The 22,854-nt window shown below is 36.8% G+C and overlaps 2 protein-coding genes across 2 annotated transcripts; both read left to right on the top strand.

The window, feature by feature from the left end:
- The first annotated feature begins 9,066 nt into the window (after positions 1 to 9,066).
- LOC142169558 (uncharacterized) lies at positions 9,067 to 9,711 on the top strand. Its single transcript, XM_075231432.1, has 2 exons — positions 9,067 to 9,094; positions 9,320 to 9,711. Exons 1-2 carry the CDS (start codon positions 9,067 to 9,069, stop codon positions 9,709 to 9,711), a joined length of 420 nt encoding a protein of 139 aa, XP_075087533.1.
- A 4,320-nt stretch (positions 9,712 to 14,031) lies between these two features.
- Positions 14,032 to 15,260, top strand: LOC107770784 (early nodulin-like protein 15). The gene is made up of 2 exons (XM_016590113.2): positions 14,032 to 14,323; positions 14,737 to 15,260. Exons 1-2 carry the CDS (start codon positions 14,131 to 14,133, stop codon positions 15,084 to 15,086), a joined length of 543 nt encoding a protein of 180 aa, XP_016445599.1. The 5' UTR covers positions 14,032 to 14,130; the 3' UTR covers positions 15,087 to 15,260.
- The last annotated feature ends 7,594 nt before the right edge of the window (positions 15,261 to 22,854 follow it).

Raw genomic sequence — 22,854 nt, 5'->3', positions numbered from 1 at the left:
GCTACCATTAAGAAGAGGCAGCTACAACCAGAACGCAGGTAAGTCAATACACATAATACGAAGCTGCTCAGAGCCTTATGCCACCGGGCGAAACTTACATTCTAAAAACGACCGGCCGGGTTGTTACATCCTTCCCCTTTTAAACAAACATTCGTCCTCGAACGTACTAAGAATCGCCTCGAAGTCTTCAAATCACTGAAAGTACATATCCAACATACACCCACGGGGGACCCCACGTCACCCCATCCACATAAGATTGATGACACCATCCCAACTGTAATTTATCCTTTATATCAACACCGATAAGCCTTAGAGTCAAAATTCTCACCTTCCATTTATCTTCAAAAGACCCGATTCTAAATCCATAACTGGTATCCGTCTCAACCAACTGTAACAACTTATGCCTACACCCACAAGGTACGACCACACAACAAGACGCACCATACATAGGCCTATAATAACATTTCTGATCACAATAGCTGCCTGTAATCAAAACCAGCACTGGCAATTAGCCTCATATCCGTTAGAACCCTATTAAAACCTCCACAACACTGACAACGATGCAAGAAACATGAAGACCTCTTAACTATACATCCGAATCAATAAGTCACAACTAACACCACCGGGCACACACCCCGCAAGCTAAAACTCGAGAAGCACAAAATGAAAATGACTGAATATGTAAAGAGAAACACATAAGGGAAATATCAAACAAGCCCGACAAGCACAACTCTTTAACAGTACCATACTACGAATCAGTTCAAAAGGAAAAATCAAAGTACATGAACAAATCATAAGGATCTCATCCTTGTATAACCTTCCACCGCGGCACACAGCCCGGCTCAAACATATCAAATCACATGGAATCGCGAGGGTCTCACCCTCAACTCTGAATCACAAGCCGAATACACATCATACCAATTGAAATCTCCCACTAACTCAATTCTGCCAATAAAATCACAACACTTACTAAACTCTCACCCCGGTAGAGTATCAAATCACAAATCGTAACCAAATTACTTAGGAATCATATTAAACCTGCCATAATAAACAATATGAATTCACTTATAGTCTCAAAACTCTCAATAATGAATATAAACAAATGATATACACAGGCTACCACTCATAGAGTCTCCCAACAGGGGTAAACACCTAAATATAATACTAAGTCATGAACTCACCCAACAAATAGGGGACCACGCCCCGATAAGCAAAACCGAATCCAAATACGAATGGTGCCCCTCTGTAACAAATCAAAAGCATATCTATATGACATCATCTGGCGCAATGGCCTCAAGCCTACTATATGAAACACATCAATGATTCGGGACTTCCCCTCTTGGGCACCCTCTACTCGCTTGAATACTCCGCTATGACACACCTATTTGGAGTCTAGTACAATCTCTCACCATGTGGATGGTATCTCCACACTCGAAGCAACCTCTATGCTGGCGTGGCTGTGAGAACTGTGCGGTACGGGGTACTCTGAGACCCATGAGCACCTGAAACATTTGGCGATCCTGAAGTGCAAACTGCACTGGCAGACCCACGAAACCTCTACCATGTCGAACCCTGCCTCCAAAATAAGGACCAGTAGATCTCTCCGGTCTACGAGGCCTCTTCGCCTCCCTGTCCTCTCTCTCCTAATCTCGCATGTACTCTCTCTCACGGCCCCACCTGTCCTCTCTCTCCTGATCCCACATGCCCTTTACACGTCGAGCGATCCTTACCACATGCTAAAACGAAACATCTGACTCTAACTCCCGAGCCATGCTGAACTGAATATCATGCCTGAGTCCCTTAATGAATCTGCGAACACGCTCTCTAACTGTGGCGACCAAAGCAGGTGCATGCCTGGCCAAATCACTGAATCTCACGGCATACTCTGATACTGACATAGTGCCCTGGTGCAGCTGCTCAAACTCCGCGTGCCATGCATCTCAAAGGGACTGAGGTACAAACTCTCTCAGGAATATTTCTGAAAAATGAACCCATGTAAGTAAAGCTAACTCGGCTGGGCTACCGAACTCATATACCCGCCACCACTGATAAGACGCTCCCCTGAGCTGGAACGTAGTAAAAGCAACCCCACTCGTCTCAACAATACCCATAGTGCGGAGAATGCGATGGCACTCCTCCAGAAAATCGTGCACTCTTTGAAGCCAAACCACTGAATGTAGGAGGGTCATATTTCTTGAACCTTGCAAGTCTAAGCTCCTCCTCCTCAGATGTTGCTGCCCTGACCACAGGCTGAACTGGATCCACAGTCTGTGTCGCCATGACACTTGGAACCTGACCAACATTAATTCGCTGCTCGGGGGTGTGGGCGGCGGGAGTCTGGGTTCCTCCCCCGGTCTGTGAAGTAGCTTGTGCAACCAGAATCAACCCTACTCTAGCTAATGTACCAAACATGCTCAGGAATTGTGCTAAGGTCTCCTGATGTCCGGGGGTAACAGCAAGTGCTTCCAGTACCTGCTCCCCAACTAGAACTACTAGCGGCTCCTCAACTACTGCTCTGGTAAGTGCTCTGGCTGCGGCACTTACTCCTCATCGGCCTCTGCCTCTGCCTCTAGCGATACATGCTCCAGGAGCAGCATCGTTGATAACTGCAGCTCGTTTCCTCACCATCTGTGAGAGAATAGAAATGATAAAAGTTCAAACTCTGATATCAATAAACTCGCACGATAGGAATGAAAGAAATCAGATTGTCCTAATAGTTTCGTAGCCTATCAAAGATAAGTACAGACGTCTACGTACCGATCCGCAAGACTCTACTAAACTCGCTTATGACTCGTAGCACCTATGAACCTAGAGCTTTGATACCAACTTGTCACGACCCAATTTCCCCTCTGTTTGGGTATCGTGATGGCACCTAGTCTTAGGGACTAGATAAACCTAACAATAATTGAAACAACAACATTATTGAAATAGAATCTCTTACAATTCCCAAAATCGGTAGTACAAGTCATAATCTCTATAGAGTATTTGCTAGAAAGCCTCTAAATAAAACTGTCCAGAAATAGGAATAAATAGTGCAAAATGAAAACTTGAAGGTGACTCTGAAGCCTGCGAATGCAGCAATAGGTTTACCTTAAGTCTCCACGGCAACAATCCACACAACTAACTAACGAACAAGTACCTGGATCTGCACAAAAATATGCATAAATGTAGAATGAGCACACCACAGCGGTTCCCAGTAAGTATCAAGACTAACCTCGGTAGAGTAGTGACAAGGAACAGTCAAGACACCCACTGGTCTAATAAACTGAACATGTATAAGTATATGAACAACAAAAGTATGATGTCTACATAAAGACTATGCAATATGGCTCACAATATAGTAATGAAAATAAGGAAGGAAACAACAAGTATCAGCAGAATATCATGAAAATGACACAGACAAAGTGAATGGAATACAACCTAAATCTGAAATCACAAATACAACAAGGGCAAGCAATTACTCAGCAACTACAACCGCTTTTACATCAGGTTTTGGTCAACAACTCCATGAGGTACCGAACCGCGGAAAAATCACAACTCATGGGTCTCAATACCTGAACCCTAACACTTGGCATCCTGTGCCCTCGTGACACCTCATAACCGCATTGACGACTCACGTACCAATAGAGTCATTCTCACATAGAAGGCAAGTAGACAAGGGTGAGCATCTATGCTCAACAATATCAATAACACCTCTTATCCGATAAGAGTGCTTAACTACGTGTATGCTTGTGCAAGTGTACTACCATAGTCCATATCAGCAATTAAGCATAAGGAAAAAGAACAGACAACACGTAGAATATTTCCTCACAGCTTTCACAAGATAAAGCTGACACAGGTACATATACCACTATACAAATATCAATAACAAGAATGCCCCCATGCCACAAATCATTAAAACTCAATCCCTAACACAACCCACCTTGTCTCGCCACGTGTGCAATAGTAATATAAATGCCTGCCTTGTCTCGCCACACATGCATAATAATGCTCCCACCTTGTCTCGCCACATGCGCAACCTACATATATACATATTTTGCCTTGTCATGCCGCATGTGCAAATATCAATAGTAACAATTGCACAACAGAAACCTCGTGCAACCTCATAACAACAACCACACGACAAAAATATCGTGCATCACAATAATAACAACCGCACGATAGAAACCTCGTGCATCACCATAACAAGTACAACAACAACAATGACAATAATACAAAGTACGATAAGTAAATAAACTCAAGAACTTTAATTCATAAAGAAACGGTAGAACCAATTCACATGGAATAACCATAGTAAAGGATATTAGGTGTAAAGAGAACAACTCAACAAGGGAAAACTAATATGTAGCAATGATCCCACAATATACATTTCAACAACAGGGAAGCTAATACGAGTCAAATAATTCCAAATAAAACAAGTCGACTAAGATGTAGGATATCTAACTTCTTTTAAGGTTGAGAAATTACGAAGGATATTCAATAATTCAATTAAAGATAAGCAGTGAAAAGATAATCATAACCTCAATTAAGACTGAACGATTATAGGATGAGATAACAATAATTTCAAATAAAGATAAGCAGTTATGGAAAAGATAGCAGGAAAATAGAAGAGGTAAAATCTCCAGTTAAGTCAAATAAGAGTCAAATAGGCAATAAGAGTGAATCCTGAAGTAATTAATTTGAATTAAAGCATGTAGAGGTGAAATCTTTAAGGTAAGTATCTTGCCTAACTTCGTGTGGAGGAACTACCCCTTATGATTTGAGTCTTCCATGCTAATTGTAGTCCGTGTATGCAAGGTGACGAGTACGTGCTCAGACTTATTTGTGGAAAATTGGCCTTTTAGAGTTCTTAGGCCCTTGTGTTCACTGAATATGCAGTTGTCCTTGTTATGATTATGCTTCTTAATTACTAGTTTCACCTCTACCTGCTTAATTAGAATTAATTGTTTCATGATTCACTCTTATTGCTTATTTGATTCATATGTGCCTTAATTGAAATTGTTACATTTCTATTGCAATATTATTCTTTCCATAACTACTTATCTTTATTTGAAATTATTATTATCTCTTCTCTAATTATTTAGCCTTAATTGAGGTTATGATTATCTTTCCGCTGCTGCTTCTTCTTAGCTGAATTTGTTGTATCTCTTTCCTAATTGCCCGACCTTAAAAGAAATTTAGATATCTTATATCTTAGTTGACTTGTCCTTATTTGGAATCATTTGACTTGTGTTAGCTCCCTCGTTGCCAAACTGTATATTGCGGATCGTTGTTACATAGTATTTCCTTTCTTGTTGAGTTGATCTTATTATGACTAGCATTCCGATTGTGGCTACTCCTTGTGAATTAGTTCCTCCATTTCTTTGAGTTCAGGAATCTCTGAGTTGACTTATTTATCGTACCCTTGTATTATTGTCATTGTTGCTGTTGTACTGTCCCGAGTGGCTCAGGTGAGTTTCGTGGTGGTTTCGGACCATTTTTAAGCCATTTTTAGTTGCTGGTTTTTGGTCACATAGGCATGCATCGCGATTGCGGACAAATGGTCGCGAACGCGAAGAGCAATTTTGTTGTTTGGACACTGTGAATCGCGATCGCGGAAGCCTTTTTATGATCGCGTATAGGAAAATCTTGTTGCACAGGACCCGACATTGGAAGCTTATAACTCGCAATCTATAAGAAATTTGGAGATGGTCCAAAAATAAAAGTTGTAGCCCTTTGTGTCTAATTTTCAAAAAATCAAACCATTTGGCATTTGGAGTTGTGTACGAAACGTTATAATTGATATACAATAGGCTATCTGGGAAGAGTTTGAAAATCACTAAGAAGAAATTTGTGTTGCAAAGGGCTAACTTTGGCAGCTTATATCTTGCAATATATAAGGAACTGGGAGATGAGAATAACATTAAAGTTTTAGTCCTTGGTGTCTAGTTTTTAGAAAGTTAAACCATTTACAATTTGGAATTTTATACAAAAAGTTATGACTATTATACTAGAGGTTATCTAGAAGAGCTGGGCACTTGTTCTTCGCTATCGCGAAAGGCAAATTTTGGGCTGACAAAAGTTGTGCTTTGCGATCGCGAAGAGTAAATACCTAGGCGGTAGCTATATTTTGAGATTTCAGCCATTTTTAACATATTTGGAGCTATGGAGCTCGGATTGAGGCGATTTTTGAGGCGATTTTTACCATATGAATTGGGGTAAGTGTTCTATATCCTAAAGTGTTTATATTTCATGCATATATGATTATATTCATCGTTTAATTCGGATTTTAATGGAAGAAATCAAGATTTTGGCAAAATCTTTCAAAAATAAAAATTTATGATTTGGAGGTCTAGTTGTTATCGGAATTTGATAATATTGGTATGGTTGAACTCGTATCGGAATGAGTGTTCGGATTTCATGAAAATTATGGAGGGTTCCAAGAGGCGGGCCCCGTGTTGACTTGTGTTGACTTTTTGGAATAAATTTTTATGTCGACGTATTATTATCCGGAATTATTTCCGATGAACTTTAATGAAGTGGTACAATTAATTTGCATAGATTTGAGCTGTTCGGAGGTCAATTCAAGCAAGAATACAATTTTGGAATATCGGCATAACTTCAAAATAGGTAAATATCTTGCTTAACCTTGAGTGGGGGAATTACCCCTTAGGCATCGAGTCTTATGTGCCATTTGTGAAATGTGAAAAGTCGCGTACGCAAGGTGACGAGTACGTACTCGGGCTTATATGTACAAAATATATTGGGTTAAAATCTTAGGCATATTGTGTAGTAAATTGAATAATTGTGGGCATTTATTAAATCATCTATTTGCCATGTCTCAATTTGGGTTTGTTGAATTTGTTTTTTTTATATGACAATCTGATGAAATTATTATTTGTATATTTATGTGAATTCTGTGAGTTTGGTTGTTTGATATTTCTTGAAATTTAATTTCATTATGGATTTTCCCTCTGCAAATAATTAATTAAGTAAGCTTAAGAAGAAGTGTTAATATAATTTTCAAATTTTGGATTAATGAAGGCGTTGCCCTATGCTGATTATTTTCTATCTCACTTGATTATTTTTGTAGTTTTATACATATTGTGTGGAGCCTTGGGCTATTTGTTGTGATATTATTTGATTATGTTATATCTTTGGAATTGGTTGTGGCCATTGGGCAATTTGTGAGATGAATTGATTTTGTTATGTTATCGTGATAATATTCCGTGTAAATTATTGTGTTGTGTGAGTTATTATTTTGACGATGTAAGGGTGGCATTCCACTGTTGATATAAAGTGGGTATAAGGGTGGCATTTTACTATTGTTATGTATATTGGGATATTGTCTAAGTAGAGTGATAAGGGTGGCTATAGGAGAGATAAGAGTGGCTATAGGAGAGATAAAGATGGTTATAGGAGAGATAAGGGTGGCTATAGGAGAGTTAAGGGTGGCTATTGTCAGGGATGATATGTGATGATGTGGAGTTATTGTGTTGGTAATTTTCATGTGATGTTGGGATTTTCCTTGTGTTTATTAAAATCTTGTGCAAATTGTCTTGTTGTTTCGATAAACTTGATGATAGCCTGTTCTATGTTGAAATTGTGAGCCTGTGGCTATTGCCGGGCAGGTAATGTTATATGGGATCGGGTTGCACGCCGCAACAGATATGAAACGTCGGCACGAAGTGCGGGATAAAATATGATGATTTAATTATGGGCACGGAGTGCCGTGAAAATATGAAAGTGGGTTGAGACCTCTGTTTACGAAAAATATGAAAGGGCGCTGAGACCCGTATTTTATGATTATGAAATGAGGTGTCACATGGTGACTTTTAATTGAAAGAATTATATTCAAAATATTCATTTGGAAGGATTTTTGTTCAAAAAGATTTATTTGAAAGAATTATATTCGAAAGATATTTATTTGAAGTAATTATATTTGAAAGAGATTTATTGAAATAATTATATTTGAAAGATATTTAATTGAAGAGAGTATATTCGAAATATATTTATTGGAATGTATTATATCCTGGAGATTATTATTTGAGGAGCATATAGGCGAAATATTTATATTTGAAAGATTTGATTTAATTGGTTGTACTTGTGTTCACTATTTGTTGAGCAATATTAATGGTTCTCTTGTTGCCCTGCTGTGCATATCACTGGTTGGTTTGTGTTGCCTTTAATGTTATTTGTTTTCTATAATTTTGTATACTACATTGCACAGGTTATTAGACTAGTGAGTGTCTTGACTGTTCCTCGTCACTACTCCGCTGAGGTTAGTCTTGATACTTACTGGGTACCGACCGTGGTGTACTCATACTACACTTTTGCACATTTTTGTGCAGAGCCAAGTATTGAAGATATCGGACTCGGACAGATTTAGAGTGAGATCGCAAGGATTCAAGGTAGAGCTGTTTGGTCGTCGCAGATCCTTGGAGTCTTTCTATTTTATTGTACTGTTAATTATTACTCAAACAGTATTGAGTATTCGATCCTTGAGATCATTTCATGTATTCAGTTAGAGTTCATGACTCAGTATTTCCAATCTTGGGAGGTTTTCATATTTGTTTCCGCTGTTGGTTTTGATTACCTATTTAATTAATATTAAAAAAATGGCTTGAAATATAATTGTAATTGGCTTACCTAATCTTAGAAATGGTGAAATTTTGGGTCGTGACAAACATCCCTTTTGCCGGGGGCCTGCATCTTTGAATGTATGTAGATGGTTACATAGCAGACAATGCTGATCAAAAATAGTGCTGCATCCTCTTGTCAGCGGACTCGGTGAGCCCCATTTCATTCCGGGGTCATGTATTGTACCTTTTGTTTATATTGTGGTCACTTTTGCATTGTAGCTGGGGTCTTGTTGCCGGCATCTTCTTTACACTCTTTTGTATCTTTAGAGGCTCCGTAGACACTATGTAGGTTGTATATAAGTGTTGGGAATGTTAAGCAAGTTGTGTTGTGTTTGATCACTTGTTCCACTTAGACTATAAGAATTTGTGTATTTTGGGACTTAATAGTGGGGTAACTAATGAAACGATTTAATATTGTATGAATAAACTTCCTATTGTCTAATTAATGAAATCACGTCTTTTCTTGATCATAGGTGAGTTGGATAGAAAGTATCTAACAGGCTTGTTTGGACGGGTTTAATCGGTTGAGCGTCGGTCACGCTTCCTGAGGTTGGGGCGTGACACGTAAACCCCCAAAACTCATAAAAATGTTAAATGGGAACCACTACCACAAAACCACTACAAGCTGAACACGGACAGGGCAGCTTCCATACGCCCAGGAAAATCTGGAATATGGGGTGTCATTCGAAATCATACAGGAGCGTGGGTTATTGTCTATAGTGGCAGTATACCACACACTTCAAGCATACATGCGGAGCTGAAAACTTTACTTCAAGGGCTCAAGTTAGCTGTTCAAAGGAACCTTAAACCAATTCACATAAACGTGGATGTTGCGGAGATACTCACAACACTGAAAAATGATAATGCTGTATATACTAATATTGCATCCGATTGCAGGAAGCTTCTCCACCAGCTACATGACGCGAAAGTCACTCGCACGTACAGAGAGCAGAATTTTGTAGCAGATATACTAGCAAAAGGAGGCAGTAAAATGGAATGCTCTGCAGAGCCAACTATTTTTAACGTGCCACCATTTTTTGTTACTGATCAGTTCCGTGCAGATCTACTTGGAACAGCCTTTTCAAGATAATTCCCACAAGGCGTACTTATGATTGCAAACAACACACAAACAAACACCAGGGCAACAATGCAGACAAAACATCAGCTGGAAGCTGGATTAACGCCTACTAGGGATCCATCTTTTTGCACGGAAACAGGACAGGGACCTATCCCTAATGTACTTCATACTGAAATTTCTAGTAGTAATCACTGTAGTAGTTGTAATCTGATGATGCCTCACCATCATCCTTCTCTGTACGCATGTTTTACAATAGTTAATGCAAACTTTATCTTTCCTACAAAAAATAAAGAATTACTAACTCCACAAATTTATATTTAAGTGGGCTCAGGCATATTCAAATATTAGCAAAAGCATACCTGTTATGGTGCACTTTGTCCTCCATAATGAGATAGTATACAAAATTTAAACAACTTGCCAAGAGTGCATGCCAAAGTAGAGCCGGCAACCCGAGCACCAAGCCACCAATAATAGTGATATTTGTATGTTCGTCATATGTTTCTCTAGAAATTCCATAATTAATGGATAAGTTAGTTTATTTTTGTTTCTTTCGTGTTCGCGAGTTTGAATAGCAGATGGGAAACCATTAGATTTGATATTCTCCATAAGAACATTATAAGAAATATTCTTAAGATTGTTGTAAAAATTAATTATAGACAATAAGAGTTAGCTTAATTAGTATAGCCAAGCTGGTTTGGTTACAGAATGCCAGCTCAGTATATAGTCGGTGATAGTTGAATATAAAGAAAGTATAGGTCAACTATCACCTGATCATAAGTAGGGGTGTCAAGTGAGATGTTTGGGTTGTATTTAGGCTGATTAAGATGGTTTGATTTATTAAACGGGTCATGTAACCCTACCCAAAGTTTACTTGACCTAAGATAGATTGGGTCAAGAAGGACTAAACAATGGGTTATAATCCAACCCGTTCAAATTGACCTAAATATTTATAATATTCTCAACTTTTAAACAAGTATAAATAAAATAATTTCACATATATAACAATAATTTTTATATTTATTTTTCGTAAATATTATTCTAGAATGGTTTATGATGATAAATTTTTTTTTTCTTTTTTTCATATTGCTTCTTGTCTTATATTTTGGAATAAATATCAAATTATGCCTAATAATCTCTTTCCTCAATTTTTTCCCATCCTACCCGAACCCTCCACCCCACCCTAAACAGAAGTATTATTTAGAGTACTTTCTTCATGTCGTAGATAGAGTATTTACTTTTTCATTTCAACAAAATGAGTATTTTCTTCTCATGTTGTAGAAATAGTACTTTTGTTTTATTTCAACAAGAAAAAGAGTTTTTTTTCAATTATGAAGCTCAAATTTCAATATTGTTCTTGTGTGAAAAAGTACAACAACACATTAATTCCTTTGTGTTTGTATGATTTTTTAAAAAAAATAATTGAATTCTTGAAGAAAATAAAGTCCTGAAAATATTGAATTATTGGGGAGAGGGCTCGGGGGTGGTAGCATGGGAACACATGGGGATTTGAGTGGAGGGGTTGAGAAGAGTAGCATAGAAAATTATTTTGCTAAAAAATATTTTCGATTCTCTGACCAAACACAAGAAAATATTTTTTGATTTTTTTTAAAAATATTTTCCTTCATACCTAACACACTTTTAGAAGCTTTAAAGGACAATTACTATTCATGGGTCAGTTTGGGCGGATTTGATCTACCGAAAATAAATTAGTTTAATTAGATTGTGCCCTAACTTAATCCATTATTAAAGTAACTAAACACATTCTCACATCAATGTCATGGATTAATTTTATCACTTAACCATATAAACTATGCTTTTTTGTAAATTGTTGTACGGCTGTGGCAAGAGTTTTTTCTAGTGCTAATAATCGTATATATATCTCGTTTGGTTATTTTCTAGAGGCAAGCATCTATTCTGGTGAAATAATTAAAGCATCCCTCCTTTTTCCTCTTGTGAATTGTCACACTTAATGACATGAAAAAACTTCCGGTGCGAGCTTAATTGTTGTTGTCATCAATATGACAGGTTTAATAATGTGTGTTTCAAAATATTACACATTTTATACATGCTAGCTCTGAAATTATCGGTTCTTACACTAGCAAAACTGACTGGCCGATTAGTACATATTCTTGTTTTTTTTCCCAGAAATAGAATAGAAAAAGTGAGCAACCTTTTTTCAGATATCGAATAGAAAATAGAAAAATTAAGAATTGAGTATCGGATTACTCTATCAATTGGTCAATTATTTGTGATCAATTAATTCAAATTCTTATTTTAAAAAGAAAAAAAATTAGTATAGTAAAATGAACATCCATACTTCTATAGAATGTCTTTTTTACGACATAAACGAACTACTGATAATAGCATAAGAATTTTTAATACATCGATTTGTCATTTGAACGATACAATACTGATCGTTTTTGTATAGTAATAAAATATTAAACTTGTATTTTTAATTGATATATTAAATGCAACTTAAAAATTACTATTTGCAAATTTGGACTACTTCCACTTCTCAACGGACCAAGCACGCCATATCTCCGATTTTATGTTTCGTTCCATCACCGAATAAGGCAAATTTTAATAAAACAAAAATCATAAAGCAAAATTATACAGTAGAATTTTTGTTCGGACACTTGCTAAGCCGGCCGATGTAGGTCGCGCATATTAGTTAATTCAGCAAGGGAGTTATTACACACACTGAGAATTGGTACATACTCTTTATCGGATTTCGACCACCGTCCTGAATTCTTTCTTACAATACAGTAATGTGAAAATACAAAGGAAATATTGACTGATATGAAAATATGATACTTCTAAGTTTTTGCCAGAAACACACACCAGGAAAGAAAAAAAAAAAGAGGAAAAGGAAGGAAAAAGTTAACTAGAGTTTACATGCCTAAATTATCTACTTACGAGTATCCTCAGGACGTACAATACCACTGGCAAACTTAGTAGCATCTCTAGCAGCATCTTCTGGTTTCTTCTTGATGTACATCATGTAGTACCAAATTCCGCCAACGACGACGGCGCCGCCGACCGCTATAGTGCCTTGGCTATAAGGTAAACTTCGCAACCGATTCATAACACCACCAGCCATTTCTTTTCTTCTATTGAGAAGAGATAAACCCTAATAAGGTTTTGTTTTTTTTACTTGATGTTTGAGTACGTAAAGAGGTGGAGCTGAGGATAAAGCTGTGGGGAGTAGACACGTTCTCTCTTTTGTGTCACGTTACGAGAAGTTGCATGTATATTCTCAAGTATGAAGTATGGACGTAGCGGCGGTAAAGGATAAGTGCTGGTACGTGGTGACTCACCAGGCAACGTGCTTAAAGGTTAAGAAACCTTAGCTTATATTTTCGTTTGGTGATTAACTTACATAGCAGTGTACACATTTTTCTAACATAATTAAAGAGGTTAAGTTTATCTAAGATAATAGGTTTTGTAGTAGTACTTTACATAATTTTAAAAATACAAAAATAACTTGTTATAATCAGTCAGAATATATTAATAATTATAAAATATTATATTATTTCTGTAAATAACGTTTGTATAATTAGTTAAATCCTTTTTATTTATTGTCTTTTGGCTCTTCTGATTTTTCACAACAAGTGTTCGGCTAGTGGTTACCAGGTTAAAACAGAGTTATCGAAACGACGAAGTTTCAGATTTAAATTTAATTACAACCAAAGCGAATATGCTTCCATTGTAAATGACATCCCGCTATATGACAAAATTTTAAAAAAAGGAAGTAGTAATTTTAGTCCTTGAGTTATAGCCTTATTCCAGTTTGATCCCAGTATATTTGATTGAGCGAATTTGACTTTCAATTAATATAAATGTGAAATTTTGATCCCTCAAACTAACAGAGTTAAAAACTTCACGGAACATCACTAGATCTAAATGGATTTAGATGAAATTATAAAAGACTCATGAGGCTACGCGTTAACGGAGTTCGACTTTTGTTTTGAAGTTTGACCATTATGGCTCAACTTTGACTTTTGTTTGGATTTGACATAACCTTAAATTGTGGGGGTTAATTTTTATGAATTTGTTTAACCTCGTTGAGGATATAGGCATATAAGCTTTGGCGATTCTTGACCATCCGTCCTCGATTATCGGGACTCTTCAGACCATATATCTTAATGGATTAATCCCAAGTAAAGTAAAGATAACGGATAAAAGCCCAAATAATTTTTGACCGTTTCAAACCCTTAATCTTGTACTCCTACTTTTTATCTAACGGCTAGTTTTGTTGTTTCTTTAGCTGCATTACTCTAACGGCTAGTTTTTCTCCTCCCCTATATATATACATAGAAAGAAAAAATTACCATACAAATCTCTCTTGCTCCATTAACTTCTATTTATAAAAACTAGTGTAGCTGTTGAAGAAAAACTTCTTTTTCTTTTGAGCATATCGGTTCATACTAAATGGCTGGTTTTTCAAGAAATGTGCTTTCTTCTTCACTAGTAGCTGTTCTCTTCTTCCTCCTCTTGAGCTTCTCAGAAGCCAGAGACCATTTGGTAGGGGGGAAAACTGATTCTTGGAAAATCCCATCTTCTGAATCAGATTCTCTCAATCGATGGGCTGAAAAATCTCGCTTCCTCATTGGAGATTCTCTTGGTATGGTTATAATTATCTGAACTTTATCTCCAATTTTATTATTAGCTCAGACATACGTGTAAAAGAGTTTTTATACAAGTCACCTAAAAATAACTATATGTCATTATTGCTCACAGTAAGTGGAACTAATTACCTCAAAAAACTAAAATAAGCAACGTCTTATATGTAAAAAAAAAAAAAAGTAGTAGGGGCGAAGTTTCACCTTCGCCGGAAAAATACTCTAAGTACTTAACTAAAATATTAGGTTTTAGAGGTATATAATATATATTGAACATCCTTTGTTTGAAATTATTTTTTACTTCTTTTAATTCGAACACTCTTAGAAAAATTTCTGACTTCGTCATTATTATGGGTGTATACAACATAAACACATGAACATACCAATTTTATTTTTTAATTTTTTCTTTTGGCAGTGTGGAAGTATGATGGGAAAAAAGACTCAGTTTTAGAAGTGAGCAAGAGGGATTATGTGACATGCAACACGTCAAGTCCAATAGCAGTGCACAATGATGGGAATACAAAGATAGAGCTAACAAATTCAGGAGCTTACTATTTCATAAGTGGAGCAAAAGGGCATTGTGAGCAAGGCCAGAAACTGATAGTAGTGACCTTATCTGAGAACAACATGAGGAGATTCATGGGTGCACCTGCACCTTCTCCGACAGAATTTGATGGTCCAGCTATGGCTCCTACTAGCAATTCTGCTACATTGAAGGCTGGTTTATTTATGGGTTTTGGGGTTTTAATTGGATTCTTGTTTTGAAGTGAGGGATATTATTCTCATTGATTTTATTTTTATTTTTTTGAAATTTTAGATGAGAGGGAGAGGATGAGAGATGGTGATCTTCTTAAATATTCTTTGATTCAATTTCTTCTTTAATAACTTTGGGCAACCTAAGCTTTGTTTGGAAGGAAAATGAAAAAGCTTTATTATTGATATTATTCTCTCCATACCAAATCTTTTTTTTTTCAAGGTTAAAAAGAAAGAAATAATTGAATATAAAAAGTAGTAGTAATAATTGTTATGGTACAATGGTATTTTTGGTAGCCTATGAGCAAAAGCTATAAAAACTATGTATTCACTCCAAACTAAATAGTCAAATAATCAACTCCTTGGCTAGAGGTCCAAATTATGGCACTAGGATGCTTACGAAAAACTCAAAAATCGAACGGATGTGCTTAGATGTTGTTCCAAATTAATGGTTTTTCTTCATTAATTTCATAGAAGAAGTTGTTATGAATTTCACTCTGGTGATAGTAGACAATGAATCTCACATTCATTTACTGCTAAATTTGATTCTGGTGAAAGAATCTTCAGATTTCAGGGATGTATGTCATTATTCAAAAAAAATAAAAATATTTTTTTTATTTAATTAACCGTTTTCCTTCCTTTACTGACATTACTCTTTTTTATGTGTTATAGAAATTGTAAAACATTACTCTTTTTTATGTGTTATAGAAATTGTAAAATGATTTAATTGATAAAATTGATGGTTAGTCAATTGCTGGCATGGAAATGGTTGTTGGATGAAGAAAATATCATTGAAGAAAGTTGTAGAGAAAGTGCAAGGTGCCATTAGGTGTTTGATAAAAAATGCCTTAATGACCTAAAAATATGGAAATTCTTACTATTGATTGGTCCAATTGAATTGTGTTGAACGGTTGATGTGTAGATTGATTGAAGTTGTGTAAGAGTAGTGAAACCATTATAGGAATAAGGCGTTAATTTAAGATATGTTTGACTAAAAAATCACATTGAGTCTCTTAAGCTGGGTCAATCCAATTTTGATTAATCTCTAATGGAAAGCAAGTGTGAGGATGCTAAGAAAAGGAAAAAGAAGTCCACGCCCAAATTATGGTGTCTCTAATGGCTAAAACAAGACTCCATGACCGAGAAAGTTAGAGATGAAGAAGACGAGACAAGGAAAGAGAAATTGGAGATTTGGTCTGCACGAAGTAAACCTTGGTCACATTGACCAAAACTTTTTATCTCCTTTTGATACAAAGCAGCTGTCCATTTTGTCCACATTGTCCACTTTTCACTTTAGTGCATGTGAGCACGTGACCCACAAATAAGGATAGGACATTTATTGAATAAAGTAGCTGTTTTTATATTCTTTTGTATACTATGTAAATAAGAATGTAAAGGCACGGGTGAAAAAGGCAGAAACTTCTTTCCATCACTATCTTTTCCTTTTCAATATTCTTAAATGGTATCAAAGCAGTGAAAGCTCGATCCATCAATCGTCTTCCTCATCAATTGTAAACAATGTCGGATAACACTACAAACACAGTGGCTCTGAACACCACTGGAGGAATCCCTACCATCGACTCAAACTATGCATATTTTCTTCATTCTTCTGATGCACCGGGAATGTCTCTTGTCAACACAGCTTTTGATGGAAAAGGATTCCAAGGATGGAGAAGGTCTGCACTATCTGCTAAAAACAAAATATGATTCATCAATGGTGCTTGCCCTGCTCCGGCTCTCACTTCCAGAGACTATCAGCCTTGGAGCAGGTGTAATAGTAACATCCTGGTTGCTCAACTCATTGTCCAAAGACATAGGAGACAGTGTCATTTTACTCTAAATCTACTAAAGATCTCTGAACCAGCCTTGAATATGTTTGGTCAGTCAAATGGAGCTAAGCTCTATCACCTGAGGAAGGAATTATCAAGGTTAGTACAGGGAACTAGTGACATAGCAAGCTACTTTACAAAACTCCAACGTTTATGGGATGAATTGGATTCACTTAATTGTGATGTGAAGTGCAGTTGTTTATGTGTCTGTGAAGGGAAGCAAAAATTAGAAAAGTCACTAGATGATGAAAAGCTTATTCAGTTTCTTATGGGTTTAAATGATAGTTATGGCCAAGCAAGGGGAACCATCCTAATGATGAACCCCCTACCAAGCATAAACCATGCATATTCCCTAAGCAAAATGAAAGCCAGAAAGAAGTTTTTTCTATCCCACTCATTTCTCCAGATTCTTCATCTTTCATGGCAACAAATCAAAACGACTTTGCACAAAGGAGTGCAAGGCAGATGCAAAGGAACCAAATGCAACATCAAAAGTTTGGGAACAACATCCAAAAAGTGACTAACTCTACTCAAAGAAACACAACTTTCAAGGGAAAGAAAAGTAACATGCAGTCATTGCAAGAAAGTAGGTCATACTGTCAGTGATTGATATTGAATTATAGGTTTCCCAGAAGACTAATTCACAAAGGGAAATCAAGTTCACGCCAGAAGCAATGGAGCATTTCAAATTGAAGAATCAGATCAGAACAACAGCAATCAAAATGAAGTACTCAATCAATACCTCTCACATGATCAATTTTCACAGCTGGTACAACTAATCAAGCAGGTTAAAGGTGCAGATTCAGGAAATTCTGAAACAAATATCAATGCAAATGCTGTGGCTGGTACTATTGCTAGATATTCTGGAACTTGTCTTTCAGTTTTTAATTCTAGTTCATGGATTATTGATTTTGGAGCATCTGAACACATGTGTTTTGACTCAAATACCTTTATTTCCTTGACACCTCTCCCAGTTCCATTAAACATAAATCTGCCTAATTTTTTCAAAGTCATTGTCAATCACATATTCTTCCTGATTTCATTTTAGAAAATGTATTAGATGTACCTAGTTTCAGATACAATCTATTATCTGTTAACAGGTTTTGTTTATAATTTCATTCTATCCTCTTTTTTTACCTCTAGTAACTGTATGTTGCAGGGGCTTCTAGTGAAGAGGGCAAAAGTTTTTGGTAAGGCAAGGGATGGGCTCTACCTTTTGGAATCAAGTGGAGTTAGAAATAGCACAAGTCTGGTACCACTTTCAGTTTTAAATCAAAATGTCTTTAGTCAATTATCAGTCTTATCTGCAAGCTCAGTTTCAGATATAAGCCTTTGGCACATTAGGTTAGGGCATTTGCCCTTTTCAGCAATGAAACATCTCAGTTTTGTTTCTTTACCTTCTAACTCTGATTGTTTCTGTCAAATTTGTCCTAAAGCTAGGCAAACCAGAATTCCTTTTCCATTAAGTCAAATTAAATCAACAAAGGCGTTTGAGTTAATCCATGTAGATGTTTGGGGACCTTACAAGGAGTCAACTTACAATGGTTTTAAGTATTTCTTGACACTGTAGATGATTATAGTAGGGCAGTTTGGACTTTCCTTATGAGCATCAAAAGCAATGCTTTTGGACTCCTTAAAAATTTTCTCACAATGGTGGAAAGACAATTTGGTGTAAAGGTACAAAAAATAAGAACAAATAATGCTTTCGAACTTGGGAAAGGTTCTCAGGAGGCAGCATTTTTAGCCTCTCAAGGAGTGCTACATCAAACATAGTGTGTGGCAACCCCTCAACAGAATAGAGTGGTTGAGAGGAAGCACTGGCATCTTCTGGAAATTGCAAGGGCTTTGTTGTTTCAATCTAAGCTTCCTCTTTCTTATTGGGGAGAATGTGTACTAACTGCAACATATTTGATCAATAGGTTACCTTCTAGAGTGCTTAAAGGAAGGACACCTTATTTTGTTCTATTCAAACAAAAACCCTCTTATGAACTATTGAAGTGTTTTGGTTGTCTTTGCTTTGTATCTACTTTGACTAGCGGAAGAGGTAAGTTTGACCCAAGGGCAAAGCATTGTGTGTTCTTAGGTTATCCCTTGGGGTAGAAAGGTTATAAAGTTCTAGAGTTGGATACAAGAAGAGTAAGTGTATCTAGAGATATATACTTCTATGAAAATCAGTACACTTTTGCCTCTACTACTACACCTACAAATTCCTTTTTTCCTATTACATCATCCCTAGAACATAGTGTAGACTCATCATCAGAACACATAAAGGATGAGCCCATTATTCCTAGCTCACCCTTATCTTCACTGCCTACCTTTTCAAACCCAAGCAACTCTAGCACTCTTCCTTCAACCTCAGGTACAAGTTCTATTTCCCAACCTAGATTATTTCCTTATTCACCCTTACCTATATCCCTTCCTGAAGTCAGGAAATCTACTAGAACACATAATCCACCCTCATATCTCCAGGAATATGTGTACAACTCAGTCTTTCTCACAGACCTCACAAACTCTTGCTTCACTGCACCAATCCAGCCCATGGTTCTACCCTTCATAGCTCGTTCTCCTATCAATCAGTCTACACTTAATTCCACTTCCTACCTTGTTGAACCTACTTCTTACTCACAGGCATCTTTACACCCAGGGTGGCAGGAAGCAATGGAAAAAGAATTAGAAGCTCTAGAACTTAACAAAACCTGAGAGGTTATGCCTTTACCTAGTGGAAAGAAAGCTCTTCCTTGCAAATGGGTCTACAAAGTGAAATACAAGTCTGATGGATATTTGGAAAGATTCAAAGCTCGTTTGGTTATTAGGGGAAATATTCAAAGAGAAGGGATAAACTTTACTGAGACTTTTTTCCTAGTTGTAAAAATGACAACAATTAGGTGCTTACTTGTTATTGCAGTGAAAAAGGGATGGAAGGTGTCACAACTAGATGTGAATAATGCCTTCTTGCATGGGAATTTGCAAGAAGAGGTGTTTATGAAATTTCCAGTAGGGACAACACCACCTTTACCCAATCATGTCTATCTTTTGAAAAAATCACTATATGGACTACGGCAAGCCTCAAGGCAGTGGTATGCAAGGCTCACTGCAACCCTAAATTTTAAAGGATATTCACATTCTTTAAATGATTATTCCTTGTTTTTTAAACAATCAGCAGGAAGGATTACCATAGTTGCAGTTTACGTTGATGATATTCTAATCACAGGGGATAACTCTACTGAGCAGGCAGACCTCAAATCTTTCCTTCACTCTGAATTTAAAATAAAGGACCTAGGGGATGCACATTATTTTTTGGGATTTGAGATTATAAGGGAAGCACATGGAATAATTTTGACTCAAAGGCATTTTACCTTAGATCTCTTGTCTGAATTTGATTGCATGAGCATGCGCCCAGTTTCTTCTCCCTTGAATCCTACTCAGAAATTGCGAGCAGAGGCAGGGACTTTGCTCCAAGATCCCACTTATTATCGTCGGTTGTTAGGAAAGTTAAATTTCCTAACACACACCAGGCCGGACTTATCCTTTTCGGTGCAACATCTTAGCCAATTCATGCAAACACCCCGTCAACTCCATTTAGATGCTGCATTTCATTGCCTCAGGTATCTCCTCAAGGACCCAGAATTAGGGCTTTTTTCTGAATTCAAAGCCTAATTATCAGCTCCTTGCTTTCTGTGATTCCGATTGGGGATCTTGTCCTCAATCTCGCAAGTCCATTAGCGGGTTCTTCATCAGCTTTGGGGGTTCTCCCGTCTCCTGGAAATCAAAGAAATAAACCTCAGTGTCATTATCCTCTACTGAAGCAGAGTATAGATCTATGCGGAGAGTCACAATAGAGGTTACCTGGTTAGTTCGTCTATTAACTGATCTTTCGATTTCCCCTCCATTGCCAATAGATCTCTTCTTCGACAGTCAGGCCGCCATTCACATCGCGAAAAACCCAATTTTTCTTGAGCGTACCAAGCATGTGGAGTTAGATTGTCACTTTGTCCAACAACAATTTCTTGCCGGAATCATCTCTCTTTCTTACATTCCTTCACGTTCTCAGGTGGCTGACATTTTTACTAAACCCTTAACAGGACCGGCACACAACTCCATTATTGGCAAGTTGGGTGTGGTTACATCCCCCTCCAACTTGAGGGGGGGATGTTGGAGCTGGTTGTTTGAAACAAGACTCCATGACCGAGAAAGTTGGAGATGAAGAAGAAGAGACAAGGAAAGCGAAATTGGAGCTTTGGTCTGCACGAAGTAAACCTTGGTCACATTGACCAAAACTCTTTATCTCCTTTTGATACAAAGCAACTGTCCATTTTGTTCACATTGTCCACTTTTTACTTTAGTGCATGTGAGCACGTGACCCACAAATAAGGATAGGACATTTATTGAATAAAGTAGCTATTTTTATATTCTTTTATATACTTTGTAAATAAGAATGTAAAGGCACGAGTGAAAAAGGCAGAAACTTCTTTCCATCACTATCTTTTTCTTTTCAATATTCTTACAGGTAATCTGGTTGCCTAATAGAAAAAACCAGGCACAAAACTCTCGGTATTCTGGTATGACCCCCAAATTAATCTTAATATTAAGAAATGAGAGCACAATAGAACAATATACTAATGGAGACAAAATATATATGAGGGAGAATGACTTTGTTATTTCCTATTTATAAAGGTACAAAAGTTCAAAAGTTCCCTATTTGTACAAATACATTCAAAGGTTAAGTTAATGTCTTCTTAATTGAGTATATGAAAACAAAATACGTTAAATGGACAGATAAATGCATTCCTCTCACTCACATGCATTCATCTCATTTATAACACTCCCTCTTGGATGTCCATTTAAAAGATAATGTCTCGTTAAAACCTTACTAGGAAAATCCAGTGAGAAAAAGCCTAGTGAAGGAAAAAAAGTACACATATCTTGTAATACGCATTGAGTGTTGCCTCATTAAAAACCTTACCAGGAAAACCCAATTGGGACAAAACCTTAAGGGAAAAAGAGTACAACGCGTATTATACTCCCCCTTGGTGAAGCTTTATTTGATATCTCGGAGACGAGGCATTCAAATCTTATGTCTCAGCTTCTCAAATGTTGATGTTGGCAATGCCTTAGTGAATAAATCTGCTAGATTGTCACTTGAACGGATTTGTTGAATATCTATCTCACCATTTTGCTGAAGATCGTGTGTGAAAAAGAACTTTGGTGAAATGTGCTTTGTTATGTTTCCTTTGATATATCCTCCTTTAAGTTGAGCTATGCAAGCAGCATTGCCTTCATACAATATCGTTGGAATCTTCGTTTTTAAAGAAAGACCACACAATTGTTGAATATGTTGAGTCACTGATCTCAACCATACACATTCTCGACTAGCTTCATGAATAGCTATTATCTTTCCATGATTGGAAGATGTAGCATCTAAAGTTTGTTTTGTTGAACGCCATGAAATGGTTGTACCCCCACAAGTAAATAGATAGCCTATTTGAGATAAGGCTTTATGTGGATCAGACAAATAACCTGCATCTGCATAACCAATCAACTGTGAATCAGATTCATAAGAATAAAATAATCCCATATCAATAGTCCCTCGGAGGTATCGAAAAATATGCTTACCTCCATTCCAGTGTCTTGTTGTTGGAAAGGAACTAAATCTTGCTAACTTACTGCAAAAGTTATATCTGGTCGAGTATTATTTGCAAGATACATTAGTGCCCCAATTGCACTAAGATATGGAGTTTCATCACCAAGAAGCTCTCCATCATTTTCATGAAGTCGAAATGGATCTTTATTTATATCAAGTGATCTCACAACCATCGGGGTACTCAATAGATGTGCTTTATCCATATAAAAACGCTTTAAGATCTTTTCGGTATAAGTTGATTGATGGACAAAAATTCCATCTTTCATATGCTCAATTTGTAGACCAAGACAAAATTTTATCTTTCCAAGAT

The sequence above is a fragment of the Nicotiana tabacum genome, chromosome 15 (genome assembly GCF_000715075.1).
Source record: "Nicotiana tabacum cultivar K326 chromosome 15, ASM71507v2, whole genome shotgun sequence".
Taxonomy (NCBI): domain Eukaryota; kingdom Viridiplantae; phylum Streptophyta; class Magnoliopsida; order Solanales; family Solanaceae; genus Nicotiana; species Nicotiana tabacum.
Note: the sequence above shows the minus strand (reverse complement) of the source record. Positions and strands in the feature narration are given on the sequence as shown.